Genomic DNA, 21,932 nt, shown 5'->3' with positions numbered 1-21,932 from the left:
CTATGATTGATAAAAATAAATGGTCAGTGGGAGGGATGAACCGGCTTGATCTGGCTACAGCGCTGATCAGCAGGTTCCTTTAAAAAAAGTTGAATCCTCAAATCAGCTATCAAGTCATTGCTCATTGTGTCAGTCGATAAACAAGAAGTGGATTATTTCAAATCCGCAGAATTGATCATGCTCTGACTCACCTAGTTTTTGGCTGTTTATCTCCACTGAAGAATTCGCTCCAATCATTTGGTGTTTGCCATAATTAAGGGCGAATACCTCCAAGGCGACTGCCACCTTGAGGATGGAATTTCTCATTATTTCGATTTCTTTTTTGGTAAGAGATTTTTGGAGGATTTGGATACTGGTGATGAAGTCTTCAAAAATCCGTATAGCCTCCTGTAATAACATTAAATATATCTGTTAATGTAAGATGCTAGAAATTTGGATCCATGTCAGTCAAATAACATATTTGACTTTCATTAGAATTGAACCGCAGAACCCTTGATCGCAGTCGGACATTTTAACAAAACAGTTTGAGGTAAAGGTATTTCGTCTACTCCTAGTTAGATTATATAAAAAAAAAATTGATACAGAAATAAACTAGACCACAAATGAATGAATGAAAAAAAATCCAGAAAGATAGCCAAATGGTGTGTGGCATGTGCACAAGTTAAAGAAGTGTCCAAGAACTCGTTCAAGGAGTTGGAGTTGTTCGGGAATTAATTGTTTCATTCATGCCAGTTCATGTCTTAGAAACGATTATAGTAACGATAGTGAAGATGATAACGTTATAATAACTATAATAATGATAATGATAATGATGGCGATGGCGATAATGGTATAGTTTTGTTTGCTCTTGTTTGAATGAACTCAAAGCTTTTTTCAAGCTTAGAGAATGTTGCATTGCACTGGTCATTCTTTCTGATTATTGCGTAGTTCATATATACTTGGTGGCTTAATCACAGAAGATAAGCGAGTAGTAAATTCATACCATCAAGGACATGATTCTACTGATTTCTTCTCCTTTTAGTTTGGAAACAGAATCATTTGCCTGAGATAAAGAAGAAAATAACGTTGAGAACAACGATGTTGTAAATAAAAAGCTTGAGAGAAATACTTTGCCTACCAGATTCTTAATTACTCCCAGTGTCGATGACAGAGGTGTCCGTAGAGACGGAGACGATGATGATACTGCTGTCGATGTTTCCGATGATGATAACTGTAATGATGATAGTGCTGCTGCTGTTGATATTGCTTGCGACGATGCTGCTAATGATAATCCTAATGCTGATGTTGCTGTTGGCTTTGATGATGATGGTGATAGTGCTGATGACGATGCAGATGCCCTTGCTGTTGATATTGCTTCCGATGATGCTGTTGATGATGATCCTGAAGCTGATGCTGATGCTGACGTTGCTGCTGGCTTTGATGATGATAGTAATAGTGTTGATGGAGATGCTGATGCCTCTGCTGGTAATATTGCTGCTGATGGTGAGTGTGATGAAGATGATAGTAATGGTGAAGGTGAGATTAATGATAAAGGTGACTGCGACATTGATTGCAACAAAGCTGAATGTTGAAGAAAATTGAATTGTCAAAATAAAATTGATATTTTGGTAGGGCGCAACGAATTTTGAAATAAAATATTTTGCATTTCTTTTTTTAGAATATTAAACACTTTCTTTGTAAAGCAAAAAAGATTGTCTTAAGTATTCAAACTATTATTGTACTCACTGTAAGCTTCTGTTTCATCTCCTGTTGAAATTTTAGTCGTGAACACTCGTATCGTTGAAGCCCCAATAGATGTCACAATATTCGACATGTATGAATCTGAGGTGATGGAGTGACCATCAAACATCTGTGTACAATCGTTAGCATTCCATCGCTTATTGCATTCTGCGTTTTTTGTGCAATTTTGCGTTTTACATTTTTTCCCGCTGCAGGTCAGGTTACATTTTTTAGCTTCGCAGATTTGTTCACAATCCTGGTTGTTACATTCTAGATGCATTTCGCATACATCTCCTTTACCTTTGCACTTTTGTTTTTTACAACTTCTCCCGCTGCAGTTCAGGTTACATTTATGAGCGTTGCAGATTTGTTCACAATCCTGACCATTACATTCTAGATCCATTTCACATGCAAGTCCGCCTTCTTTAAGGCACCTCTGTTTTTTACAATTTTTCCCGCTGCAGTTCAGTTCACACGTGTTAGCCATGCAGGTTTGGTCACAATCGTCACCTTTACATTCTAGATTCATTTCACATACCTCTACTCCAGTATTGCACGTCTGTTTACACCCTTTCCCCTCGCAGTTCATACAACAATTATAATTAACACCGCTGCAATTCCAGAGCAGATTACAATGATGGCCATGATTTTTACATCTCGAGTTACATTTAGCCTTTTCGCAAACCTCACCGCCCAGCTCAAAACCTGAGACAACAAAAAAAAAAAAAGAAGAGAACCAAAAATATAAGAAACTAAATACGAAAATAATGATGACGATAGTTATGAAAAATACAGAGATATCGCAAGACCTTCGTTGTGCAAATAAACAACTTTACACCACGGTTACATAAAAACTGCTGAGTATAATTTTCATGGAAGCCAACATTACAGCAGATTGATTGTGTACACCAGTTCGTTCAAACCGAGAGCCTTTTATGTAACTTTCTAGATAGGTGAGATATATCTCAGTATTTTATCTCATTTTGTATTATTAAAACCATTTATTTATATTAATTTATCCATATTTCGGTTTATTTATTATTTTTTTTGATATGTTATTACTATTTTTTGCAAAAATAAGCGGCCCCTCTAAGATTAAAGAGTGAGCCTTCTTTCCATAACTACGTTTTGCAGCTTAGGAATTGATAAATACATAAGGGCATCCCTGGGTGTAAAGAATATTTCTGCATAACGACGTTTGCTCCTCAGATATTGTTTACAGATCAATGATAAATTAAATACCTAGGAAAAACTGAATCATATAAAATTGCCAAGGAGAAAACAAGACTTACAAGACTTGAAATAGTATCGTTAAGCTGCAAGGCTCGGTAGTTTGTGAAAGGTGAGAGGCGACCTAACTTTTAGCTTTCTGTTTAGTCATTGCAGAATTTGCATATCTATAAATTGGAAAAAAAAAATCCCGGCTTAAAATATCCCATCGCCGTTTACATGTTTTCTCAAAAGCTTTACTTTTTCATGATAGACCCACGAGTTTGAACAAGCTTTAAGCCTGTTTCTCAATAATAAATAGGTTAAATGGCTCCCTGAAGTAGATCCCCTAAAATATTTCGTCATGGCTTCCAAAAAAAATTGCCTGCGTGGCCACCTGCCACCAAGGATCGCCTAATCTAAAACTATTCTAAGTTTTAACGGTCTTTGCTCGCGCTCAATTTTATTTCGGAGACTTTTCAAAGGGCAGCCTTAAGATGGACTCCTCGGAGCGCGCGTAGGATGCATTCTAAATGAAATCAATCTTTTAAAAGAAACTTTGGTACTCACTCAACATAGTTATTGATAACAGGAGTGTTCCCCACAACTGGCAGCTTCTCGTCATCATTATTTTTTTCCGTTGGATGAGTTTAGTTCCTGTAAGCTGAACCAAATGCAACCTTCTAGAAAATTGTCAGTGGCTGGATATCGGTCCGAAATATCCTTTGCCAATACAAATGCAAGGCTTGTGATAATACTCCTTTTGGAAAGAACAAGCCGTTTACTCAGTGTTGACATACACAACGGGAAATGGATTGCCATGCAAATTATTTTCGTCAGGTATTTCTGCCCAAATGTAGTCGTAGTAAGCCTTTTTACTTACATAAAAAATATGACAGAAATGAAATCAACTTTTCAAGCAGATGTTTCATTCGAATTTTAAAGCTTTTCCAATAGCTTAGCATGGGACACAATACTTGGCGAAAAATAGTGCATATTTGAATGAAATAGCCTTAGGCTAAAGATATCAACTTGTGGTGACGGGTTTTATTCATTTTAATGCCACTATCAATTACTGACAGTTGCCACTCTTTGTTTATTTAACCCCGAATTAGGTTTTTTTAAGAGCACTAGGAGTTGCTTCGAAACAATTACGTCTCCACTTGTAATATGTGTATCATGAAGATATATTTTTTTGTTCGCTTTTTCTAACGGTGCTCGCTAAGTAGTGCAGAACGGTAGATCTCACCTACACGTGCCACGCACCAGAAGGTGTTATTGACAAAATATGTGACGTTTGTCGTTTCTTAGAGCAATAAATGGAGATAATAGCTCACCAAAGCTTAATTAGTTGATTGACTTCAAAAACTTACAGAGTTAGAAATTGATTCGTTGGATATAAGTGTTCGCTGTTTTCGTCGCCAATATAACAAAATCATTATTTGAGTAACAATGAAGATATCTTAAGTGTTAGACTTTAGGGATCATAGTCAAGCGAAATATGGTAACAGACTGGTCGTTATTGTTAACCCGCGTGGGAAAAGGAAGATTTTGTAGGGAAGGCCGACTTTATGCGTTCGAAGACCTAAAGACACAACTGGTATCGGCATACCCTGTCGACCTTATCGCTTAAGGAAATGCTCGCAATACGCCTATTTGACTCGAAAATAATAACATCATAAAAAAATAATGTGTGAGATAAAAAACAAGGTGAGTTAAGGAGTTTGGAGTAACTTGAGCGAATAAAGTTGTTAAAAAAAAAAAATCGAATCAGCCGAGTCCAAATTGTCGTCCGGCAACGACACCTTAGTATCGGCGTACCCTGTCGACCTTATCGCTTGAGGAAAGGCTCGCAATACGCCTATTTGACTCGAAAATAACTACATCATGAAAAAGAAATATCTTCATATACAACTGTGTTCACTGCCTTAAAAAAAAAAAAAACCAAAAACAATTTTTACTTCTCATGAAAGGTCACGCGGTCACGCTACAAATACTATTTCTACTTGGAATTTCTTGATGGTGGAAAGTGGAAAAATCATTTTCCAGTCTTATTTTCTGGAAACATGGCGCAGTTTATGAATGTTATGGGGCTATTGATATTTCCTTTCAAATAAGGGGGGCAGAGTTTCCCGTCATCCGCGTTCTGGAAAAGCCGAAATTGTTACGCTCGGGAACTTGAACGTCAACAAGCACGCGACATTTTTTTTCCTAAAACGGTGGTTTGTTCACTTAACAATAAAGGTAGGTTAATTTTAAGTTCAAATTAATATATTTAAATGAATCAAAACTGAAGTAGAGACCAAACACGTCGAGTTTTGTCCTAATAGCGTGCGATTTGCAGTAGGAGTACAGCAAGAAAAATGGCCTAACTCCGTGAAAATGCACGCTATATATTTTGGTCTGGCGCGCTTGCTTTTCACGGGCCAAAAATAATATTTTGCATGATAAACACGAAGAATTTCTCGTCGAAAAGAGCTCTTTTATTTTATGTACATTGTTATACCCTCGATGTTATGGTCGTGTGAAATATAGCAAAATTCAGCGTACAAACGGAATAGAAAATATAGTGTACTTTACGCGGGTGGTTACAAACGAAAGAAAGTTCAGTTGGAGATGAAATATAGTTGCAAAGCTACTCCAAGGGATGAAAAACAACTTATGAAAAAATGAATCCAAGATAATTTTTAGTCGTCTTGTGCGTGCGTTGTGAAAATGCACTAAAAGCCCAATAGAAATGACGCAAATTAGGTACGTTTTGGCCGATTTCTAACTTTCGTATTTTTTTCCAAATTAAAAACTCGCTGGAACTTTTGAATATTACTTTTGAAAACGATTCACCAAAAGTGTCTTTTGGAATAAATAAAAAAAAAGTTGACTTTTTGCTTCTGTCGCCGGATTCTCGATAATTACTGACAACCTCTCTTAAAGAATCCCTACAAAGCTTTGATATCTCGTCTATCCTCTTTTTAACGTAACGAGAGGATAAAAAAATAGGTGGGCGTAGCTAGGTCTCACTAGGTACCCCCCCTCCTCCCTTTTGAAAGGAGGGGGCAAGTGGGGGTGTCGTCGTTACGAATATCCGGCGCGCACCCTACGTAAAGTGGCGTTAATTTATATCTAACGAGCTCGTAATCATGCGGTGGAAAGGACTATTTAGCATTTCAGAATATTTTATGTCATGCACCTCTTTAGAATTCACGCCTATGGCAGTGGCTTCATTTTCAAAGAAACAAACAAACAAACAAAACGGGAAAAAACATAACAGAGCAACATAAACACTCACTCAAGAGGGTCATTGGACTTCTCGGGCGTCTTAGAATCTCTCCCTGAGGAGATGGGGTTATGGGAGTGAGAGCGGATGGGAGGTAGTTAAGATAGATTCAAAACCCTTCCCCTCTCTTCCACCCTGTAAGGATTTTAGAGAACAGGGCTAATAAAAATTTGCAGCTCTGCTTGCGTTATACAGTGTTACTCTAAGCACTGATCAAAACTCAGTGAGATTCTTCCATGGGGAAAGTAGAAGATTGTTACACTGCTTTTTAATACAACGATTTTAATCCAAACTGATCAAAATTCACTTTCTGACTCGAAAGGGTACAATGTGCCTCGTTATGCGAACAAATATACCAGATTACTAAAATATATCATTCATCCACTCGTTTTCAATTATTTATTAATTGATCTGTTGATTTAATTCACTTATTAATTATAAATCTTAAAACTTACTTCTGCTATCACAAAAGAACGATCGTATTTGGTATTTTCACAAGCAGCTTAGTATTACCTTGTGTACTCAAAATGTGGGTCGTTATTAAATATTAGTCAACAGTGGTTTAAAGGGAATACAGTAAAATGTGTATTAGTGTTAAACAAGTGAGACTTGAATGTGCGATACGATTTTAGACAATCGACTCTCGTTTTCGTTCTTTTGAATCCAGTTATTTACGCTGATTATTATTCCAACTCATATTAAGACTACTATTTATCTGCCTACACATCACCGACATCACTGAGATAACCCGTGAGCTTTTCCTTTTGGAGTTTTCATTTTTTGAAGATGGGAGAACGTTATCACCAAAAGTCGTTTAAATTGGATCACTGAATATTGTATTGTGCTATTCTTTGAAGGACTGCAATTTTACTGCACACACTTCGCCGGCATCAATTGGATTAACTTGTGAGTTCTTCTTCGCAGAGTTTCCATGATCTGCAGCAGATGGGAAAACGATGTTCATCTTCCTTTTCAATCGCTCTCTAATCTGCAGATAAACAGGCGACCAAATATCAATTGCTAACCCACTAACGTATTATTGGTGTCTAGAAAATTCACAATTCGTCCTATGTACATCCTCAGTTTGATTTTCATCTCACCTGGCTGTTCCGCACACAATGAAGAAGGAAAATCAGGATTCCCTGAAACAGATAATTATATCAGTATAACATCTCTTGTAATCCAGATGAGAAAGATGATAAAGATATAATCGTTTCTTTGAGATGAAACCAGAATAAAAGTGGCGAAAGAATGACTTAGAGCAAGTCGCATATCTTGTAAACCAATAAAGATTGTCTGCTGTTGGGTAAATTATTTTGAATAGGCAATATCATCTGACCAATTTCAAAGAGCCTTTTTAGGTGAAAGAGTACTTTGAGCATTTAAGTATGTAAACAGATGACTACAATTTAATATCGACTGATTTTTTTTACCGAAAGCTTACCTGAATAGAGTTGCAAATGGTGAAAATGTAGGCGAAAGCTTTGTGTAATGATAACAAAAGTCCAAAAAGCCAGGTAACACCAAGCAGTGGGATCATCACCGCGCATGTTTTAATGCCAAGTCTGAATAACGACAACAATATGTGATGAGTATCGATAAACCGTTCCTTTCATTCACGTGAATGAACTTTTTTTTTCAAACTTGTATTGCCTCATCGTCGCAGACTAACTAGAGTGGAATCTAGACAAATACTGCTAAACTAAATGCGACAACAATATGATCACATTACCGAACGAGCCTGTGTAGAAACTAGTTATTATTTACCTTTCCCCTCCAAATTTTATGAAGTTTATCACAATTATCTAATAAATGTTAAATTTATCTATTATTTACCGTATTTGCTGTGTATTGTTGTTTTCCCCCGTGGGTTGCATTAATTTGCTCATCTCCTTTATTACTCGGACAAGTATCAAAATGTTGAGCTGAAAAAAAGCAAGGAATATAAAATGCATCACCGACAACAGAAAAATTGTCATTCGTCTCGTTGCGAGCGTTTGAAAAAATAAAAGTCTGAATCTTCATTAAAAATTAAACCCTCTGCGTCCAGCTAGCCAACGCACTACTGCGTCTCTGTAATGGGCGACAGAGAACACTGTGCTGCGCCACGCTATTACTTGGTTCATACGCAGGCCAAGGGGGATCGAAGTTGGAAAGACGCAAGGTAATATCAATTGGAGTTGATATTCTTTTGAAAGACGATAGTCGTTTAGTAATGAAAATCTCTAATAATATTAATGAGGCGTCAATTAATCAGAGACTCACAACTTCAATGAAAGCTACAAATGTGACGAAGATCCAGATCAGGTTATTTGTTGAGGAAAGCCAGCAACTGGAAACGAGTGTATAAAAAATATTAATTTACAGAAAATAATCTTCACAGCACGACACAAATCAAACACAACAACACGATAAAACAAGAAAACTGCCAGAGAAAACAAATAGGGCTATGATGAAAAACTGGAAAGAGAACTTAACAGCAGCAATGCGTCGTGAAATGCTGATTATTTAAATGAAAAGAGAGAGAAAAGAGGAAGAAGAGAGAACAAACTGCAGCTGTATTATTGACTGTTTCTCATACTAGTTTTCACTGGTATAGCTTTTAATTCCATCTTTTCCAGCGGCGATGCTTATTGAAATGCTAACCATGATGATGGGTAAACCTAAACATAAGAAGAAGAAAGTTAGCGCAACTGGAGAGGTCACGCGTCCAATTTTGAGGCGTTTCCGATTCAGCAGCTTATAATAATCTAAATCAAGTGAAATAAAAATACCCCATGATATGAAGTGATACATATGCATCTTGGTGTTGATGTTATAAACTTTCACGACAAACAGGAAGAAATAAATTCCTTCCACCAGCATCCAACAGAAAGCTGCCATCAGGAAATACTGCAAGAAAGCTGCTGCTAGGACGCAGAGAGCCTGCGAGAGAAAAAAAAAGCTTTTGTGGCTTTTTCATATTAATTTCTAGGGAATCTTTAAAGCCCCTAAAAAGCAGATAAACCACGAATAGATCAATACAACACTCACCGTATTTTCTGTGGCGTTTATGCCGGTAAGAAAGATTATTTGTCCAGCTCCAAGGGACGCAGAAAGACTCAGTCGTATTTGAGTCAAAGGTTGCCATACGTCTCTAGTGAAACAAGCAAGCAATAAAAAAAGCTAACAAGCAAACAGAAAAAAACCAAAGGCGAGACAGAAACAAAAACAAAACGAAGCAATATCTGACAAGGTATTCCACTAATTTTGTATTGTACTAGTTTAGACATCTTACCCGCTTTCGCACATAAATTTAATTAATCTCTATTACATTTTAATCACCTTTATTCGTTATTACTGTTATTTGTTCAATACACATTTTAATTAAATCGATTTTTTTTTAAAGAACTTGTCTGTTCTTAGCCCTAAAGCCTTTAAGTTCATGCAAAGACTTAGTTCTTTGAACGTGTGGTTACCGTACTTACGTGAGGTAGGAATATAGAATAATTGTCAAAAGAATCGCGAAGATGGAAAGACTCAGTCCTACGTAGGTGATAATTTCCAGAATAGTTTCGTCTTCCTCTGTGAGCTGTGGAGAGATGAAGAGATAGCCAATTTTTTACTTATTCCAACGCAATTTTATTACCAATGCTAAAGGTAAGGTGAAAATAAACTCATTACCCCCGGGCTACCGTTGTAGTCAAGTAAGACAGCAAAATGAGTCAAATGATTGCAGCTGCAAACTGTTTCTTCTGAGTTGCTTTTCGAAGTAACTAAGTGGCATCCTGTCTCCGAAAATCCGCCTGAACTGAAAAGAATAAAATAATAAATAAAATAAAAATAATAATAAAGATAATGATCAAAAGAAAAATAAAAGAAAAATTATCAGGGCACTGATAAGTTTAATTTCTGTCTTGCTTCCACCGAGTTTATCACCTCTACACATCGTTGAGTACTTTCGAATTTGGCTTTTGTCGACATCTTCTCCCTGTCACTAATGGATTTGCCTCTGAGTAATCACTGTAAGCACTTTTAATCTGAGGCAAATGGTGCACTGATGATATTGATATTCAGGCTCGGCACAATTCTTAGTTAGAATCATCAAACATCGATACACCCTAACCTAGGTGAATAAGCAAACAAGGAAACAAGCAAGGCAAGAAACACAGAAACAAATAAACACGATAATGCAAACAAACAAATCAGTAAACGTATAATTAAAATAAATGGAAGGAATCTAAAAGCAATAGATATATAGATATAGCTATGCAAACAGCAATTACAAAACCTCCTAAGAAAAAAATGACATTCAACAAATCAATACTTTCATTTAACGAACATTCAGATTGACCTTGAAAGGCCTTTTTAGAACGTAGGGAAAGTCTCAATGTCGCATCGAAGTCGAGTGAGAAATTATTGACAGCTAATAGTAAACCTAGAAAAACACCCATTTTAGTATAACATTCATTATATAATTTGAGAATGAAGAATCAGTTACTCCTGGAACAGGATGAAAAGTAAATTTCAGCTGTTACCTTTCACTTAAGCCACTCCAAAACATGCATTTCTTCTCTCCTTCATGAATCTGTACTCGGAATATAAACGTTAAAACCACATACTCGTAAAGAATATCACAACGTAAAACAATTGTACTGATTTCGATCGTGTTCTTACCTTCAGATTTTTGAACCTGAAGATGACATTCTCTAGTAATTTTTCTGGTTTTGGGTCTAAAGCCACGGCAGTTATCCAGGAGTCCAAATACCTTCAGAGGAAATAGAAAATCAGTATGAAATAGATTTATTTAAAGCATAGTAATTATTTTTTTTTAATGAGAATAGCAAGCTAGGAGCCTATACAAACCAGTGTTACTTAAAGGCTATTTTATGCAACACGGAAAAGATCATTGATTCATATGACTAACTATTTGTCGACAGGGTTTTGAAAAATTTACGACCTTATAGTTTCAACCCCTAGAGTTTCTTTTTTTGTGTATTTTCGATGGAAGGGGCGTTTGGTTAAGAAACTTAAGAGGATAACCTCACCTTGTGGTGCCCATTACAGTTTTGAAGGGTTGATCTGTAATCAATAGTTCATGGAGATCCTTGTACACGATCCCGACAACCACTGATACTAAAAAGGTAAATAAATAAATGAATAAAACTACAGCACGACAATTTGACATCCGAGTCGCCAGTGCGGATGTCTGAATCAAATAGATCATGTAAACCAACAAACCAACCTGTCTGTATTTGAAGATGTATTTCAGAACTGCAAGAATTGGAGAGGAATAAAAAATTGTGATTTGTCGTAGCACCTCGAAGATTTAAATACAAACCGTTGTGATTAAAGCTTTTTGAGGAAACTTTCAGGCTCGCTTGCAGTTCTTGTTTCCGAAGATAAAAGTCACTAGCATTTTTGCGGTAGGTTTTTTGTATAGCCAACACTGACGGAGAAAAAAAAATAAAGTCGAAATTAAGAGTAACACATTTTCGAAGAAATATTTTTTCGTGCTAGTCCGAAAGTAAGTCATAATCCTAATATGATAATTATACTTGTTTGAAAGCTATGTATTTAATACGTAATCTTCTAAAAAAGTACAATCACCTATAGATCATTAAGACATCGGAAAGCTGAGGTTTTAAGGCTTTGAATCATTCTAATCGCCGAAAAAATCGTCCACTATCACTATGATTGATAAAAATAAATAGTTCATGGGAGGGATGAACCAGCTTCATCCGCCTACAGCAATGATCAACAGGTCCCATAAAATTAAATCATCAGAGCAGCCATTATGTCATTGGTCATTGTGTAAGTTGATTAAAGAGTAATGGACTATTTTAAATCCCAAGAAATGATCATGCTGTGACTCACATAGTTTGTGGCTGTTTATCTCCACTGAAGAATTAGCTCCAATCATTTGGTGTTTGCCATAATTAAGTGCAAATACCTCCAAGGCGTCTACCACCTTAAAGATGGAATTTCTTGTTATTTCGATTTCCTCTTTGGTGAGAGAGTTTTGGAGGATTTTAATACTGGTGATGAAATCTTCAAAAATCTGTATAGCCTCCTGTAATAACATAACATATATCTATTAAAGTAAGATGCTAAAAATTTGGATCCGTGTGAGTCAAACATGATATCTGAACGTCCCATGAGTATTCAGCCGCAACAACCCCTCCTTGCGTTAGAACATTTAACCAAACGGTTTGACGTAACGGCAACGAATTCAATATGCTAGTAAGGCCCATCTTTCGTCTATTCCTCGTTAGATTATTTTAAAAAAATGAGAAAGAAATGAATCAGACCAAAAATGGATGAAAGAAAAAAATCCGTAAAATGGCCAAACGTTGTGTGTGATGTGCACAAGTTGAAAAAGTGTCCAAAAACTCGTCTAAGGAGTCGGAATATCTTTTTCGGGAACATGCACGAGTAAAATACTCGTGCCTGTTCATATTTCAGTAAAGATAATAATATCGATAGTGACGATAATACTGTTATGATAACTATAATAAGGATAATGATAATGATGACGATGGCGATAATGATACAGTCCTATTAGGTCTTGTTCGAATAAACTCGAAGTTTTTTTCAAGCATAGAAACTGCTGCAATGCGTTGGTTAGTCTTTCTAATCACTGCGAATTTCATATAAACTAAGTGGCTAAATCATAAAAGATAAACAAGTTTTAAATTCATACCATCAAGGACCTGGTTCTACTGATTTCTTCTCCTTTTAGTTTGGAAACAGAATCGTTTGCCTGGAAAAAAGCAAGACAATAAAGTTGGCAAACAGCAATGTCGTAAATAAAAAGCTGCAGAGAAATACTTTGCTTACCAGATTCTTAACTTCCAACCTCGGTGACTGAGGAGTCCGTAGAGACGGAGACGATGATGATCCGGTTGCCGATGTATCTGATAATGATGACAATAATGATGATGCTACTGCTGCTGATCCTGCTGACGATGATACTGGTGCTGGTGATCCTGATGATGATGCTAATGTTTCTATTGGCTTTGAAGATGATGGTGATGGTGCTGATGAAGATGCTGATGCCCCTGCTGTTGATATTACTTTCGATGATGCTGCTGATGATGATCCTGATGCTGATGTTACTGCTGGGTTTGATGATGAAGGTGATAGTGTTGATAAATATACTGATGCCCCTGCTGATAACACCGCTGCTGATTGTGAGTGTGATGGAGATGATGGTAATGGTGAAGGTAAGATTGATGGTAAAGGTGACTGCGACAGTGATTGCAACAGAGCTGAATGTTGAAGAAAATTTAAAAGTCAACATAAAAGTTGACACTATGGTAGGGCGCAAAGAATTTTAAAAGAACATATTTTCTATCTCTTTCTTTTAATCTTAGAGACTTTTTCATAAAGCAAAAAAGAGAGTTTTAAGTATTCAATTTATTATTGTACTCACTGTAAGCTTCTGTTCCATGTTCAGTTGGGATTTTCGTTGCGAATACTTGAATTGTTGAAGCCCCAATAGATGTAACGATACTCGACGTGTATGAATCTGAAGTGATGCAGTGACTATCTGAACATTTGGTGCTATTGCAGCTTTTACCTGCGCCGCAGGTCAGAATACATCTTTCAGCGTCGCAGGTTTGTTCACAATCCTGATCCTGATTGTTACATTCTAAATCCATTTCACACACATTTACTGTACTTCCGCACTTTTGTGTTTTACAATTTTGCCCCCTGCACTTCAGAGTACAATTTTTAGCGTCGCAGGTTTGTTCACAATCCTGACCCTGATTGTTACATTCTAAATCCATTTCACACACATTTACTGTACTTCCGCACTTTTGTGTTTTACAATTTTGCCCTCTGCACTTCAGAGTACAATTTTTAGCGTTGCAGGTTTGTTCACAATCCTTACTGTTACATTCTAGATCCATTTTACACACATCTACTCCAGCATAGCACGTCTGTTTACACCCTTCCCCCTTGCATGTCATATTACAACAATAATTACCACTGCTGCAATTCCCGAGCTGTTTACAATGACCACCTCCATTTTCACTTTCCGATTTACATTTATTCGAATCGCAATCTTCACTGCCCAGGGCAAAACCTGAAACAAAAAAACAAGACCAGAACCAAAACGTAAGAATACTAAATATGAAAATAATGATGACGATAGTTACGAAAAATACAAAGGCATCGCAATACCTTCGTTACGTAAATAAACAACTTTATGCCACTGTTGTATAAAACTGCTGAGTATAATTTTCATGGAAACTACCCTTACAGCCGAGTGATTGCGTGCGTCATTTCGTTCAAAGCGAGTCTTCAATACCGCGAAGCTGACAGAAGTCTCGAATATACAAGTTAACACAAAGCGATTTCTTTAAAAAACTAACAGTCTTTTAAAGAGTCTTATAAAGGTGAGATATATCGCAGTACTTTATCTTATTTTGTATTATTAACGCCGTTAATTTATATTTATCCATCTATACTTTTGTTTATTTACTTAATTTTTGTTTATATCTTATTATTATATTTTTGCAAAGATAGGCAGGCTTTGTTAGATTAAAGAGTAGGTATTTTCTCCATAACTACCTTTTGCAGCTTAGGAATTGATAAATACATGAAGCATCCCTGGGTGTAGAGAACATTTTTGCATAACGATGTTGGCTTCTCAGATATTATTTACAGACTCTTAAAAAATTAAATACCTTGGAAAAACTGACTCATATGAAAATTTCTAAGAAGAAAACAAGACTTGAGAGACTTGAAATGGTATTGTTAAGCTGCAAGGCTTGGTAGTTTGTGACGGGTGAGAGGCGACCTACATTTCAACTTTCTATTTAGCCAATACAGGATTTGCAATTAGAAAAATAAAATCCGGCTTAAAATATCCCACCATCGTTTGCATGTTTGCACAAAAACTTTACTTTTTCATGATAGACCCATGAGTTAGAAAAAACTTTAAGCCTGTATCTCAATGACACATAGATAAAATGGCTCCCTGAAATACATCCCCTAACATGTTTGGTCTTGGCTTCCTGAAAAAAGCCTCTATGGCCACCTGCCATTTAGGATCATCTAATCTAAAGCCATTCTAAGTTTTAGCGGTCTTTTTTTGCGCTGAATTATATTTCGAAGACTTTTTAAAGGGTAGCCATGAGATAGACTCCTCGGAGTTCGCTTAGGATGCATTCTAGATGAAATAAATCTATGAAAAGGAGCTTTGGTACCCACTCAACATAGTTATTGATAACAGGAGTGTTCCCCACAACTGGCAACTTCTCGTCATCATTATTTTTTCCTTTGGGTGAGTTTAGTTCCTGTAAGCTGAACCAAATGCAACCCCCTAGCAAACTGTCATTGGCTGGAGATCGGTCCGAAATATCCTTTACCAATATAAATTCAAAGCTTGTGATAATTCTCCTTTTAGCAAGAACCAGCCGTTTACTCAGTGTTGACATACACTACGAGAAATGGATTGTCATGCAAATTATTTTCGTCGGGTATTTCTACCGAAATTTAGTCGCAATAAGCCTTTTTACTAAGTTAAAAAAATATAATAGAAATGAAACAAACTTTTCAGCAAACGCTTCATTCGAATTTTAAAGCTTTTTCAGTAGTTTAGCATGGGATACACATTACTTGGCGAAAACAGAACATTTTTTAATGATATATCCTTAGGCTAAAGATATCAACTTATGGTTTGAATGTTACTATCAATTACTGACAGTTGCCACTCTTTGTTTATTTAACCCCTCTACGCCGAATTAGGTTTTTTAAGAACGCTAGGAGTTGCTTCGAAACAATTGCACCGCGACTAGTTATATGTCGACCATAAATATATATTTTTTTGTTCGCTTTTTCTAACGGTACTCGCTAAATAGTGCAGAGCCGTAGATCTCACCTGCACGTGCCACGCACTGGAAAGTGTTATTGACAAAATATGTGACGTTTTACGTTTCTTGGAATAATAAATGGAGATAATAGCTCACCAAAGCTTAATTAGTTGTTTTACTTCAAAAACTTAGAGAGTTAGAAATGGATTGGTTAAATATGAGTGTTCTCTGTTTTGTCTCCAACATATCAAAACAATTGTTTGGGTAACAATGAAGAATCTTTAATGTTAGACTTTAGGGATCATAGTCACGCGGAATATGGTAACAGGCTAGTCGTTATTTTTTCACCCGCGAGGGAGAAAGAGGATTTTGTAGCGAAGGGCGACTTTGTGCGTTAGAAAGCCTAAAGACACAACTGGTATTGACATACCCACTCGACCTTATCGCTTAAAAAATTGCTCACAATAAGCCTATTTGACTCGAAATTAAATACAACCTGAAAAAAAAAAAAAAAAAAGATACGCATAAAAATAAATTTTCTTCTTATACACCTGTGTCCATTGCTATCTTTAATTGCAACCCACATTGTAATCATAATAATTATAGTGACAATAACAATTAACTGTTTTGAAAACGGGCATAATACTTCTGAATAGTATTCCGACTAACCATTTCCTAAATATTGACGGGTCAATACCTCAAAGTTAATAATAAATGTTTTTGTTATCAACCAGCTGTTTCAGACTTCCCTTAGGGTTTTTCGAAATGTTTGGGAAAAGACCTAGAATACAGGAAACCACAAAACACATATATTGAAATAATATCAATGCACAACATTTCTTTTTTTGCGGAATGATAATCTAGAACTGCTCCGTCGAAGTTCCCTATCGTGTTTGATATGTTTGATTTAATATTGCTTTCGTAATGAGTTTGGTATATTTTATGCAAGCATTTGAAAGACTTAATATTGTCTACCTTTTTCCCTTACTTATGGCGTGATCGTATTTAAATACAGTTTATCATTAATATCATTATTATTATTATTATTATTATTTTATTAAGATGTATAGTATGAATACTCGGCTACATGAAGCAGGCATACCGATTTCAAATAGGTCGTTTTCTTTTCGTTTTTTCTTAGGCACGGGAATTAAAAAAGATTCGAAAAATTCGTGGCAAAATTAAAATCGAAATTGCTGCTGAAGTTTGCTTACCCTGTATTTCCATCGTGAAATTAAACGTTGTTTTAACTATTCAGAGCCCATGTTATTTCGAAACGTTGCTATCTTTGTGCAATATACGTTTTTGGTTTTTTTGGTCCATATTTCCGAAGCCTTCTCAAAATGCGAAGACAGCTGATAAACCAAACAGGCGATTCGCATCAATTTATAGAATTCCTTTATTCTCACCCCTCACCTCCGAAATCCTATAACCTAGATAAACGCGCGAATCTAAAATGTTACGACTGCGTTTATCTATGACCGAAAGCACCTGTCGACCTCTGGCGTTTAAGATTCTAAAAAAGAAATAGAAAATATTTTCTTTTATAATTTGTTAACAATTAAGAGCGTTCCACGAGTGCACTGGGCAGTCATGCTACATGCCATCTCACCGATTTCGGTGAAACTTTGCCAGTTTAAAGCGTCTACCCCAAAACTCAAAAAACAGACTGGTTTCTGTTTTGGTTTTTTCCAGGGGGAGATAGACCACCCCCCCCCCCCAGTTTTTCTTGGTTTTCACCAATGAAAACCCCTTCAAAAAAATATGAAAATAATGATGACGATAGTTCTGAAAAATACAAAGGCATCGCAAGACCCTTGGTGCGCAAATAAACAACTTAGACCACTGTTCCACTGAGACTGCTGAGTATAATTTTCATGGAAACTACCATTACAGCGGACAGATGGTATACATCATTTCGTTCAAACGAAATCCTCAAGTACCCCGAAGGTGTTAATACAAAGCGATTTCTTTACAAACAAACAGCCTGTTATGTATCTTTCTATATAGGCGAGATATATCTCAGTATTGTATCTTATTTTTGGATATATTTGTATTAATTTATCCAAGTTTTTGTTTATTTACTTAATTTTTTTATATTATCTTTTTTTTTTTGTTTTTTGTTTTTGTGCAAAGATAGGCGGCCCTTGTAAGATTAAAGAGTGAGCCTCTTTTCCATAACTAGGTTTTGCAGCTTAGGAATTGAGAAATACTTAAGGGCATCCCTAGGTGTAAAGAACATTTCCGCATGACTAAGTTGGTTTCTCATATATTGTTTAAAGATTAATTATAAATTAAATACCAAGGAAAAACTGACTTATATAAAAATTGTCATGGAGAAAACAAGACTTGAGAGACTTGAAATGGTATTGCTAAGCTGCAAAGCTTGGTAGTTTGTGACGGGTGAGAGACGACCTAAATTTCAACTTTCTATTTAGTCATTACAGAATTTGCATATCTTTAAATTGGAAAAAAAAACCAGGCTTAAAATATCCCATCGCTGTTTGCATATATGCGCAAAAGCTTCATTTTTTTATGATAGACCCATGGGTTAGAACAGGCTTTAAGCCTGTATCTCAATATACTTAGGTAAAAAGGCTTCCTGAAATACATCCCGTACAATATTTCGTCTCGGCTTCCTGAGAAAAAGCCTGTGTGGCCACCTGCCACTGAGGATCGTCTAATCTAAAACTAATCTAAGGTTAGCGGTCTTTGAAGACTTTTCAAAGGGCAGCCATAAGATGGACTCCACAAAGTGCGCTTAGGATGTATTCTAGATGAAATCAATATTTTAAAAGAAGCTTTGGTACCCACTCAACATAGTTATTGATAACAGGAGTGTTCCCCACAACTGGCAGCTTCTCGTCATCATTGATTTTTTTTCCGTTGGGTGAGTTTAGTTCCTGTAAGCTGAACCAAATGCAACCTTCTGGAAAATTGTCAGTGGCTGAAGACCGGTCCGAAATATCCTTTGCCAGTATAAATCAATGCTAATGATAATTCAAATTTTAGCAAAAACCAGCCGTTTACTCAGTGATATACACTACAGGAAATGGATTGTCATGCAAATTATTTTCGTCGGATATTTCTGCCGAAATTTAGCAGCAGTAAGCCTTTTTACTTAAGTAAAAAATATAACAGGTATGAAACTAAGGTATCAAGCAAATGATTTATTCGAATTGCATGGAGTACACAATACTTGGCGAAAAACTGTGCATTTTTCAATAATATAGTCTTAGGCTAAAGATATTAACTTGTGGTGGCGGGTTTTATTTATTTTCATGTTACTATTAATTATTGACAGTTGCCACTCTTCGTTTATTTCGCCCTTCTCCGTCGAATAAGGTTTTTTTTAAGAGCATTAGCATCACATGAGTTCCTTCCAAACAATCACCTCACCACTTGTAATATGTCTGTCATAATAGATTTTTTTTGTTCGCATTTTCTGGCTAGCGGTCTTCACTGAGTAGTGCAGAGCAGAAGATCTTACCTGCACGTACCACGCACTAGAAGGTGTTAGTGACAAAATATGTGACGTTTTTCGTTTCTTGGAATAATGAATGGAGATAATAGCTCACCAAGGCTAAATTAATTTTTTTAACTTCAAAAATTTTCAGAATTAGAAACTGAGTGTTCCCTGTTTTCGTCGCCGGTATATCAAAATAATTATTTGAGTACCGATGAAGAATCTGTAATGTTAGACTTAAGGGATCATAGTTACGCAGATTATGGTAACAGACGAGTCGTTATTTTTCACCCGCGAGGGAAAAGGAGGATTTTGTAGGGAAGGCCGACTTTAGGCATTCGAAGACCTTAAAAGACAACTGGTATTAGCATACCCAGTCGAACTTATCGCTTAAGAAATGCTCACAGTAAGCTTATTTGACTCGAAAATAACTTCATCCCGAAAAAAAAATTAAAAAGAGTTTTCTTCGTATACAATTGTGTTCATTGCGATCTTTGATCGCAGCCCACATTGTAATTATAATGACAATAATATTAATGTGCTGTTTTTGAACACGGGCATTGTAGTTCTGAATAGTATTTCGATTACCTGTCTCCTAAATATTGACAGGTTAATACCTAAAAGCTAACAATAAATGTATTTGTCATCAACGAGCTGTTTCAGACTTCCCTTAGGGATTTTCGAAAAGTTTGGGAAATGATGTAGAATAGAGGAAAACACATAGATTGAAATAATATCAATGCAAAACTTTTTTTTTGTTTGTTTGTTTTTTTTTTGTGCAATGATAATCTAGAGGAGCTCCGTAGAAGTTGTCTATCGTGTTTGATATGTTTACTTTAATATTGCTTTCGTAATGAATTTGGTATATTTTATGCAAGCATTGGAAAGCTAACATTTGTCTACATTTTCCCTTATTCAATACGTGATCGTACTTAAATACAGTTTTTTAAAATTACAAAATTGGCAAAATTAAAATCGGAATTGCTGCTTAAGTTTGCTTACACTGCATTTTCATCGTGAAATTAAACGCTTTCTTAACTAGTTAGAGCCTTTGTTATTTCGAAATGTTGCTATCTTTGTGTGATACAAGTTTTTGGTTTTTTGGTTCATATTTCCAAAGCCGTATCAAAATGCGAAGGCAGCTGAAAAACCCATTTGGCGATTTGCATAAATTTAAAGAATTCCTTTATTCTCACCCCTCACCTCCGAAATCCTATAACCTAGATAAACGCGCGAATCTAAAATGTTACGACTGCGTTTATATATAGCTAAAAGGACCTGTTGACCGTTGGCAAAAAAACAAATCCCTGATAGACATGCCTGCGAGATCAAAAATATAATGCGACGATATGCGACTCGACCACAAAGGCCATAATGGGAGTCCAGGTCGGTCTATCTTTGCCTTTATTCTCATGTTGGTATTTTCCACGCAACCACTCTAGCGTGCATAATTAGTTAATGTACAAATGCACAAAACACAAAACATAGCTTCCCTGTCCAAACTTTACTCGAAGCCAACTCGTTATTGTGTTTTATCTGCCGATGGATTAATTAACTGGATAGCCGAACCACGAGCGTTTGATTCTTCCCATTCTTGTGATCCAAGGTTCTCGGAATCTCTTATTTCTTCAACATCTAGGGAAATTAAGGGGTTCGTTTACAGTAAAACGGTTTGGACGGATTTGGCTGAACAATGGACGGTTCAACAATGGGCGACTGGACAATGGAAGGACTTGCGTCCAGAATATAAGATCCACACCTCAAGTCGACTGCTATTTCTCTGGTCATGCACCAGTGCTGTGTCATCTTCATTCAATGAAGCCTTCTTTCTCCAGCAGGACTCTCTCGTATATGTAAGTCTGAGCTATGCAAAAATTCACCGGACGGCCTCGAGGAACTTCTTTTGTCCTATAACAAAACCCTAATAGCTGTGCTGGACAAACATGCACCTGTTAAGACTCGAACGATTGTTATGCGTCCGCTAGTTCCATGGTACATAGACGAAATCAGACAAGCCTAGAGAGAGCGACGGAAAGCTGAAAGAAGATGGAGATTGTCGAAACTTGACTCCGACTTGGCTGTCTTCGAAGTTAAGCGCAATGCTGTCAACAATCTTATGAACAAGGCACGACAGGCGTTTTACACTAAGCTTATCGAGGATAACAGCTGTAATCAGCGAAAGTTGTTTCGTGCTAGTAATCAGTCGCAGGGCGATGAGTTACCTCCGAATCTCCACGCCCCCACTTTTGCAAGGGAAGTTGGAAAGTATACTGTGTCAAAGATTGATACAATCCAGAGACAAATCGATGCTGATATTATAGATTTACCTGCCTCTGCATTCACTACTGCTGATGGCTTCAATCGATCGACTCCATTGTTATCTGCATTCAAGATCCTGTCTGCCAACAGTGTTAAGTCGTCTATCCATAGCTCAACATTGAAGTCTTGCCCGCTCGACCCA

At 36.5% G+C, this 21,932-nt stretch overlaps 1 protein-coding gene across 1 annotated transcript; it reads right to left on the bottom strand.

Moving 5' to 3' along the window:
* Nucleotides 1–6,659: 6,659 nt before the first annotated feature.
* On the bottom strand, nt 6,660–15,481 carry LOC136280826 (adhesion G protein-coupled receptor E3-like). Its single transcript, XM_066166547.1, has 19 exons — nt 15,404–15,481; nt 13,617–14,273; nt 13,022–13,452; nt 12,885–12,944; nt 12,059–12,254; nt 11,523–11,630; nt 11,230–11,317; nt 10,859–10,949; nt 10,720–10,769; nt 9,866–9,992; nt 9,670–9,773; nt 9,236–9,338; nt 8,977–9,127; nt 8,784–8,865; nt 8,468–8,534; nt 8,039–8,127; nt 7,647–7,767; nt 7,303–7,344; nt 6,660–7,190 (listed from the first exon to the last, which is right to left on the bottom strand). The coding sequence occupies exons 1-19, from the start codon at nt 15,459–15,461 to the stop codon at nt 7,047–7,049; spliced, it is 2,769 nt and encodes a 922-aa protein (XP_066022644.1). The 5' UTR covers nt 15,462–15,481; the 3' UTR covers nt 6,660–7,046.
* Nucleotides 15,482–21,932: the final 6,451 nt, after the last annotated feature.

The sequence above is a fragment of the Pocillopora verrucosa genome, chromosome 5 (genome assembly GCF_036669915.1).
Source record: "Pocillopora verrucosa isolate sample1 chromosome 5, ASM3666991v2, whole genome shotgun sequence".
In the NCBI taxonomy this organism is placed as follows: domain Eukaryota; kingdom Metazoa; phylum Cnidaria; class Anthozoa; order Scleractinia; family Pocilloporidae; genus Pocillopora; species Pocillopora verrucosa.
The sequence above is the reverse complement of the archived record's forward strand: the minus strand, read 5'-3'. Positions and strand labels throughout refer to the sequence as shown.